Source organism: Geotrypetes seraphini, chromosome 9 (assembly GCF_902459505.1).
Source record: "Geotrypetes seraphini chromosome 9, aGeoSer1.1, whole genome shotgun sequence".
NCBI classification, from domain to species: Eukaryota; Metazoa; Chordata; class Amphibia; order Gymnophiona; family Dermophiidae; genus Geotrypetes; species Geotrypetes seraphini.
The window spans coordinates 21,125,154-21,134,815 of NC_047092.1; the positions used below are offsets into that span (position 1 = coordinate 21,125,154).

Consider the following 9,662-nt stretch of genomic DNA (forward strand, 5'->3'; position numbering starts at 1 on the left):
ATATTTTCATGAGCACCACCGCTATTAACGAAAGATCAGAGCACAACCACAAACTAAACACAGAAGCCACAAAGTATCTTCTCAGCTTAGAAGCAATGTTTTCATGTGGTTAAGAAAAAAAGTCTGGCCTTCATTAACTACTGATAGCCTGCCATGGAAACCACTGAGAAACATTACTTAAAATTGGTACAGCTTATACAATAGTACGTCTGGTTTCCTGAGCCTTGCAGCTCAGATAGCCTAGGCCTTGTTTAGACTTGTTAGTCTCTCAGTACCCTGCTCTCATTCTAAAAATAGCAGTTGCATGTTTACTCAGACATCCTATGTGTATGGTTTCTGCAGCTTCCTAGGACTGCAGTAGTTCCATAAGCAGCAAATGATAAGCAAGTCTAGAAGGGGGATGCAACAGACAGACTTAAAGATCTCAATCTGTATACTTTGGAGGAAATGAGGGAGAGGGGAGATATGACGCATTTAAATACCTACGTGGTGTAAATGCGCATGAGTCGAGTATCATTTGAAAGGAAGTTCTGGAATGAGAAGGTATAGGATGAAGTTAAGAAGTGATAGGCTTCGGAGTAATCTAAAGAGATACTTTTTTGCAGAAAGGGTGGTAGATGTGTGGCACAGTCTCCCAGAAAAAAAAGGTGGAGACAGAGACTGTGTCTGAATTCAAGAAAGTATAGTAAAGGCACACAGGCACGTGGGATCTCTTAGAGAGAGGAAGAGATAATGGTTACTGCGGATGGACAGACTAGATGGGCCATTTGGCCTTTATCTGCCATTATGTTTCTATGACTAGGGTGGCATCTTTCTCAGCGGCAAGAGGTTTTCAGGTCATGCTCCATTCCCTTAATTTTGTCCAAGTTGTTATTATTACTACTCATAGAAAGGGAAATGTTAGATTTGATCTTTATGTAGGGTGTTGGTACAGGTGTTTACAGCAGTCACAATCCTTCCAGTTTTTGGTAAGATCACTTTACTCCTGGCAGAATTCTGTGCAATTGGGCAATGCAGAATTTGTACAGAATTCCTCAGGCATGCAGAATTAGAACTGTTCTGCACAGAATTTGGCATTGGCACTGCCTCTCTCCATTTTTGGTCAACTTGCATCAGCTCTGCAGGCTTCTCTCTACCACATTCCCATCCTTGATGATGTCACGTCCTCTTTCTTCACAGGCACAACCATGGTGGAGGGAAGCTTGCAAAGCCAGCAGCAGGTTGCCTACTGGAATCAGCAACGCTGAGGTACACAGGACAGGCTTAGGAAGAGGGGCACCTGCAAGACCAGGGCCTCCTTTTGGACTACATGCCATTTGGGGCAGAGGAGAGACAGAATATAAGAGATCCAGGCTGGGGGGGGGGGGGGGGGGGGGGCGGTAAGAAAAATAAGAATGCTGGCTTGGTGGGGGAAGGAGAGAGATGCTGAATTTTGGATCCAAGAGGAAAAAGAACAAAGAACCTGCGTGGCTCACTGTAGAGGTAAAGGAAGCGATCAGAGACAAGAAAACTTCATTTAAGGAATGGAAAAGGTCAAAAACGGATGAAAACTGGAACAAGCACAAACAACATCAACGCAGGTGCCATAAGGCGGTAAAAGGGGCCAAAAGAGACGACGAGGAAAAAATAGCCAAGTAGGCGAAGAACTTCAAGCCGTTCTTTCGATATATTAAGGGGAAACGACCCGCAAAGGAAGTGGTGGGACCATTGGATGACCATGGAATAAAGGGAGTGCTAAAGGAGGACAAAGCAATTGCTGACAAACTGAACACATTTTTTGCATCTGTATTTACCGAAGAAGATGTACACAGCATACTGGAACCCATCAGGCTATATGCTGGAAACGAAGACGGAAAGCTGACAGGATTGACGGTCAGTCTAGAGGAGGTATGTAGGCAGATTGATAGGCTTAAGAGCGATAAATCCCCGGGACCAGATAGCATCCATCCGAGGGTCATCAAGGAACCGAAAGGGACCATAGCTGAACTGCTTCAACTAATAGCCAATCTGTCGATCAAATCAGGAAAGATTCTGGAAGACTGGAAGGTGGCGAATGTTACACTGATCTTCAAGAAAGGTTCGAGGGGAGATCCGGGGAACTACAGACCGGTGAGTCTGACCTCGGTACTGGGAAAGATGGTAGAGTCACTGATAAAAGGCAGTATCATTGATCACCTTGACGGACACGGGCTGATGAGGACCAGTCAACACGGTTTTAGCAAAGGCAGATCGTGTTTGACGAACTTGCTGCACTTCTTTGAGGGAGTAAACAGACAGATAGACAAGGGTGATCCGGTCAACATTGTATATCTGGATTTTCAGAAGGCGTTCGACAAGGTTAAACATAGAAACATAGAAGATGACGGCAGAAAAGGGCTATAGCCCATCAAGTCTGCCCACCCTACTGACCCATCCTCTTAAGTCTATACCTAGCGACCGATATTCCAGTTCGACCCTCGTAGGGATCCCACATAGGTATCCCATTTATTCTTAAAGTCCAGCACGCTGCTGGCCTCGATCACCTGCGCTGGAAGCTCATTCCAACGGTCAACCACTCTTTCTGTGAAGAAATACTTCCTGATGTCGCTATGAAATTTCCCGCCTCTGAGTTTGAGCGCATGCCCTCTAGTGGCAGAGGGTCCCCTGAGAAAGAAGATATCATCTTCCACCTCGATACGTCCCGTGATGTATTTAAATGTCTCAATCATGTCTCCTCTCTCCCTACGTTCTTCTATAGTGTAGAGCTGTAGTTTGTTTAGTCTCTCCTCGTACGAGAGACCCTTTAGACTGGTTCCGCATGAATGACTACTTCGGAAAATTGCAAGCCATGGAATTGAGGGTGAAATACTCACGTGGATTAAAAACTGGCTGGAGCATAGGAAAGAGAGTGGGGGTAAATGGACAATATTCGGACTGGAAGAGCATCACCAGTGGGGTGATGCAGGTCTCGGTGCTTGGACCCGTGCTCTTTAACATCTTTATAAATGATCTGGACATAGGTACGACGAGCGAGGTGATTAAATTTGCAGATGATACGAAGTTATTCAGAGTAGTAAAGACGCGGGGGGATTGCGAAGATCTGCAATGTGACAATCAAGCTCGAGGAATGGGCATCGACATGGCAAATGAGGTTCAACGTGGATAAGTGTAAAGTGATGCATATCAGTAACAAAAATCTCATGCACGAATACAGGATGTCCAGGGCGGTACTTGGAGAGACCTCCCAGGAAAGGGACTTGGGAGTTCTAATCGACAAGTCGATGAAGCCGTCCACACAATGTGCGGCGGCAGCAAAAAGGGCAAACAGAATGCTAAGAATGATAAAGAAGGGGATCACAAACAGATCAGAGAAGGTTATCATGCCGCTGTACCGGACCATGGTACGTTCTCACCTGGAGTACTGCGTCCAGCACTGGTCGCCGTACATGAAGAACACAGTATTACTTAAAAGGGTCCAGAGAAGAGCAACTAAGATGATTAAGGGGCTGGAAGAGCTGCCGTACAGCAAAAGATTAGAGAAACTGGGCCTCTTCTCCCTCGAACAGAGGAGATTGAGAGGGGACATGATCGAAACATTCAAGGTACTGAAGGGGATAGACTTAGTAGATAAGGATAGGTTGTTGACCCTCTCCAAGGTAGGGAGAACAAGAGGGCACTCTCTAAAGTTGAAAGGGGATAGATTCCGTACAAACGTAAGGAAGTTCTTCTTCACCCAGAGAGTGGTAGAAAGCTGGAAAAAACACCCTCCAAGGATTCAAGACAAAGTTAGACAAGTTTCTGCTGAACAAGAACGTGCGCTGGTAGGGCTAGTCTCAGTTAGGGTGCTGGTCTTAGACCAGAGGGTCGCCGCGTGAGCGGACTGCTGGGCATGATGGACCACTGGTCTGACTCAGCAGTGGCAATTCTTATGTTCTTATGAATGAAATGCTCAGGAAGGACAGGGTGGACTTATGGTAGAAGCGATATTGGCTGGGGAGAGATGGGGTGATAAATGCTGTTTCAGGGAAGATAGGGGAGAAAGAAAGAGTGAGAGATGCTAACTGGGGGGGGGACAGGGGTGAGAGAGATGCTGGCTGGGGGAGGTAGGCAGGAGTGAGAGAAGGTGAGAGATATGCTGGCTGGGGAGAAAGGTACGGGCTTAGGGGGATAAGGGGAGATAGTGTGAGATGCTGGCTGTGGGTGCTGAGAATGGAAACTGGATTCATTGTGAAATTTCTGATGTGGAGAGGTAGATATGGGAGTCAGAGGAATAAACAGCAGTACTAAAGCCATGAGAAGCTATTAGAGCGCCAAGAGAAAAGATAGAAAATGGACGAGGACCTAGGAGTAAGCATTGAGATACATCAACAGGTAATAGAACAGCAATAGAGGAATAACCTTCAGAGGAAACATTTCAAATATAAGGGGAGAAGCAAGAAGAAAACCAAGGCAGAGTCCATCAAGCCAATTGTTGATTAAACTACAGTATATCAGCTGCCCATACAGGAGCATTGTTTGTTTTAAACATTTTGCATTCACAAACTCCACAATTGCTTTGCCCTTTCATCCAATAGTATGTCCCAATTCATAGAATTGTTTGGTAATTCCAAACAGGTCAGGGTTTTTGGGTTTTTTTAAATAAGGAAAGATGGGGAATAAAGGATTTCCAACAACAACCAGTTGAAAAATAGAACAAGCTATCATCTGAGATTAGGAAAATATGATATTTGGTCTTTAGGAAGGTACTGAAAACTGGTTTGTTTTCCAGATTTTAAGAGTTTGATTGTATGCATTTCTACCGTTCACCATCTTGAATGATCATTTGTTCGCCAAGAAATGAGTATGTTAGTTTTATATATAATCTGAGTTTGTGGGTCCTTCTTCAGGGCGCATCCTTAGCAAAGCAGCCCCCAGTCCCCCGATGCTGCTGGTCTAGTGGTTGAAAGCCAGCCATAACATAACCACCTGAATTTGTCATTTGATACACTTTAGTAGAGAATTATACATATTGTCCATGATTTTTATGTCATTTTTGCAAATAATAATAATTTTTATTCTTTTTTTTATTTTTTATAAATTTATTAATTGTTACAACATATAACAAATTCAGGTAATATAAACAATTATATAAACAAATAAGTCAAAACTAAAGTACATTATCAAGTCCATATTATTAAGGGCTGACTAATAATTTTTATTCTTATATACCACCAAACCGTTCAAGATGGTTTACAGCAAGAAGGAACTGCACAAACACTGAATTACATTACATTACATTACTGACTTCTATTCCGCCTGTACCTTGGAGTTCTAAGCGGATTACATTAGAAGATAGCTGGACATTTCCAGGAAGTTACAATTTGGGGGTTGGATATATAGTAGAGGCTTTGAGGAGAAATTGAATGAAGGGTGGAGATTTGAGGATTACATGTAGGGAAGTTGCAGATTAGTGGCTGGTTACATGGTAGAGTCATTGAGGAGATGATAGAAGAGCATAAGCATATCAAAATTTCTCAGAAAATACAAAATGGCAATTAAATCACATATTTATATCAAAGAGATAACTTAACAATTTTTCTAAATAAATAATAAGACTGAGCTTGGGAAATAAGCGTACTCCAGCATGAATTCATTGCACTAGCCTGAAATGCAAAAGTTTTTCCTAAGAATCTTTTATAATGACATGCTTTTACCGATGGAAACATAAACCAATAAGTTTTTTGTGTATTCTTATTTGAATAAAAAAAAATGCAAAGTGGGAAGAGAGGTAGGTTGGAGTCAATCCAAATAAAACTTTAAAACAGATACAGCCAAATATAAACAAAATTTTTCCAGCCTCAAATGGCAACCAATGGAGCTTTAAATAACAAGGGCTTACATTTTTAAGACCAAAAAAAAAAATCAGGTGAACTACTGTGTTCTGTATTATGTTTAAATCATTTTTATTGAGGTTTCCTAACAAATAAAAAAAGCAATAGTATAGTACACCACATGAATACCATCAACTCCAACTAGAACAGCATCGACCAACCCGCCCCATACCCACCCACCCTTGGAACAGCAGCAATATATCGTACCCAAGAATTTTGGATTTTTATACTTTTATGTAAGCTGCTTTGACTTTGATAAAGCGGGATATCAAACTTTTAATAAACTTGGAAACTTGCAAAGCAGTGAAGCTGTGGAATAATCATAGTTACACAAATACAGCAACATTAATTCCAATTTTTTCCTCTAATAAAAGGAGTGAGGGTCGCACTGAATGGTGTCCAACATTGTGTAAAAAGCTGGCCTGCACGAGTGTCCAAGTCAGAAATATCTCATCTCTCCAACAACACTTGGGGCTCCTTTTACTAAGCTGCGCTAGCGGTTTTAGCGCACGCTAAATTGCTACGCACGCTAGATGCCAACGCCTCCACTGAGCTGGCGTTAGTTTCTCCGCGTAGCATGGGGGTTAGTGCATGCTAAAAATGCTACTGCAGCTTAGTACAAGGAGCCCTTGGTATAACATTCAAGATCTCCAGTGAGAGATCGTTGGAGGTTGTGTAGAGAGCCAACTTGTCAAAATGCTTTTCCTTCCCATCATCACAGTGCTTCTGATTAAAGAATGACATGGGGAAAATATCTGTTCCCGTCATTGGATCACCATCCCCTTCACCGCCCCGTCCCCACCATCCCCGTCACCGGACCACCATCCCCGCCATCCCCTTCGCCGCCCCGTCCCCGCAGCATCCACCCTTCCCTCCCGCTACCTCACTGCCCTTCAGTACCCCTCGCGCGGTCCGTGCATCTCCCTCCCCCTTACCTTCTCGGTGCGTTTTAAGGTTTCAGACTTGTTAAAAGCCGCCAGAGTGTTTGTGCAGTCGCGTGCATGTATGGGCGGATGCTTCTCCTCTGACGCAACCGGAAGCTTCTGCCCACACACGCACGCAACTGCATGTACGCTCCAGCGGCTTTCAACAAGTCTGAAACCTTAAAACAGGCCGCGAAGGTAAGGGGGAGGGAGATAGATGTGGGTGGGTAGGTAGGAAGGAGGCCGCGCGCGTTCCCTCCCTTAACTGCGGGGACAAGGCCATTCACCGCTCCACAGGGCAGTGGATGGCTTTGCCCCCGTACCTGCGGTGAGCACCTTTCCCCCCTCCACCGTTTTGGCGGGTCGCCCGCGGCTAGCCACAGGTAACATCCACCGTGTCATTCTCTACTTCTGATGAATGCTTTACAACAGGGATCTCAAAGTCCCTCCTTGAGGGCTGCAATCCAGTCGGGTTTTCAGGATTTCCCCAATGAATATGCATTGAAAGTAGTGCATGCACAGAGATCTCATGCATATTCATTGGGGAAATCCTGAAAACCCAACTGGATTCCAGCTCTCGAGAACCGGAGTTGCCCATCCCCTGCGTCTAGTCCAGGGATCTCAAAGTCTCTCCTTGAGGGCCGCAATCCAGTCGGGTTTTCAGGATTTCCCCAATGAATATGCATGAAAGAGATCTCATGCTTATTCATTGGGGAAATCCTGAAAACCCAATTGGATTGCGGCCCTCAAGAAGGGACTTTGAGACCCCTGCTTTACAAGCAGGATATTCTGTGTCTATTAAGAATTTGGTTGTTTTATTTATTTATTTTTTTTTTAGATCCCAGATAAACAATATTACAGTAGTCCAATAGGGACAAAATTGATGACTGAAACCATTAACCACTAGCAGCCCCGCCCCTCACCTCCATGGCCTGGCCGAGCTCCAGGTCGAAGGTAACGACGCAGACACACTCCAGCCAGGCGGCGAACCTGGCCCAGGGCAGGCGGGAGGCGTCGCCGTAGCCCCGGCCTCTCCCGTCGCGGGGATCCTCGACGCTGCACCCCAGCTCCATCCGCCGCCTCAGGACCCGAGCCAACGGCCTTCAAGCCTCATATCCTCTCGCCGGCAGGTGCCGCGCGACGACAATGCAGCAAAGAGACTGACGGCCGGAGCGCGGGTTAAAAGGGGCCGGCACGCGCAACGGGAGGGCAGGGCGGCGCTGGTGGCCTCACGGGGCATCGCCCGTTTAAATCTCGGCGGCTTTCTACCAGGACTGCGACGGAAGAGAAACGGCAGCTAGGGGGCGCTACTCGGCAGGAGTCCACGAACGGGGCCGATTACTAAACAAACCTGGAAGCGCGAAAAAGGGCACAGGAGTCCTGAGAACAGGCTGCACGTCCTGGGTTGTTGGTTTTTAATAAGTCGAAAAAGAGGACATCACGCCAATGCTAAATCTTAACAAACTAATTTACTGTGTTGCAGGGAAACACATCGGACAGGCATATAATGCGGCAGCTATAACAAAAGAGGACCCCTAAAAATAGAGAAAAGGGTCACCATTGCAAATAAACAGAAAAAAAAAAGGTTAAAGCCTTAAAGATAATGCATTCGATATATGCAGGTACTATCTATTCCTAGTATCATTTTATGCTGCTTTTTCATTTTCAAAGCATAGGGTTATCACCAGATTTCCTCTTAAAACAAAAAAGAGGACACTTGGCCCGCCCTGTTCTACCCCTAATCACCCCATTCCAACCTCCAGCTCCGCCCCCACATAAACCTCTGGGTTTCCTTCGCTGAGCTCCGGCCATCACGCTCATGCATGCATTCATGTGATGTCAACATGACATCCGCACATGCGCAGAGGCCCTCCAGACGTAGCCCCGGGGCCTTACCAAACCCGGACAAACTGCTGACAAATATCTTCCTACTTGGGGCCATGACACCAATAATGCTTCATGACAATCATTCCTACCAGAACACAGATAAACCCTATGCAAATACAGGACCACAAACGCATAGCGTGGGTTTTAGCACCGGCAGCAGCGGTAACTGCTCCGACGCTCATAGGAATTCTATGAGCGTCAGAGCAGTTAGCGCCACTGCCGGTGCTAAAACCCACACTATGGGCTCCTTTTACAAAGGCGCGTTAGCGGGTTTAACATGCGCGACTTTTCATCACACGCTAACCCCCTGTGCTGCTCAAGAGGAGGCGGTAGCGGCTGGTGCAGCCGGCGGGTTAGCGCACGATATTAAGCGCGTTAAACCGCTGGTGCGGCTTCGTAAAAGGAGCCCTATGCGTTCGTAAAAGAGGGAGTAAAAGTCCTAATGTACACAAAACCCTAAGATGCCAGACTCTATCTACATGCAGTACAACACCAGAGAAATAGAAAGAAATACATTTCTTACTGAACAGTGCAAAATATAGACAGCAGATGTAAATTCTGAAAACTGACACATTTCAATCACTAAATTGAAAATAAGATAATTTTTTCCTACCTTTGTTGTCTCTTTACTTTATTTTTCTATTCATCTTTTCCCAGTTTCTAGTTGCACTTCCTTCTTTCAGTGCTCTTAACTGTGTTTCTAGGGCCTTCTTATCTAATTACTGGGTTTCGCTCCATTTTCTGCCCTACATCCATCTTTTGCATTAACCTTTAATATTCAACTTTCTTCCATTTTCCCTGCTTCTTCCTCAAATCTATCTACTTTTCCATGTCTTTCCTTCCCATGTATCCATGTGTACTATCTTCTTCCTCTTTCTTCTCCCCTATTCCCATCTATCCATAAACAGCATTTATTCCATTTTCTTCCCTTCCTCACTCCTTCCATCCCTATGCACTATCTCATCCCTTGCTCTCCCCCACCCCCCCAGCCCTGTGTACCATG

The 9,662-nt window shown here is 45.2% G+C and overlaps 1 protein-coding gene across 5 annotated transcripts in view; it reads right to left on the bottom strand.

Moving 5' to 3' along the window:
- Nucleotides 1-8,246, bottom strand: part of DENND6B (DENN domain containing 6B) — a 105,385-nt gene extending 97,139 nt beyond the window's left edge. For 2 of the 5 annotated variants that reach the window (XM_033958319.1, XM_033958317.1), the window contains exon 1: nucleotides 7,696-8,239. In XM_033958319.1, the coding sequence (XP_033814210.1) occupies nucleotides 7,696-7,845 (150 nt within the window). In that variant the 5' untranslated portion in view covers nucleotides 7,846-8,239. Of the gene's footprint in view, nucleotides 1-7,695 lie in introns of all 5 variants that reach the window. The other 3 variants (XM_033958318.1, XM_033958316.1, XM_033958320.1) reach the window with 3 other exon arrangements.
- Between the last annotated feature and the right edge of the window lie 1,416 nt (nucleotides 8,247-9,662).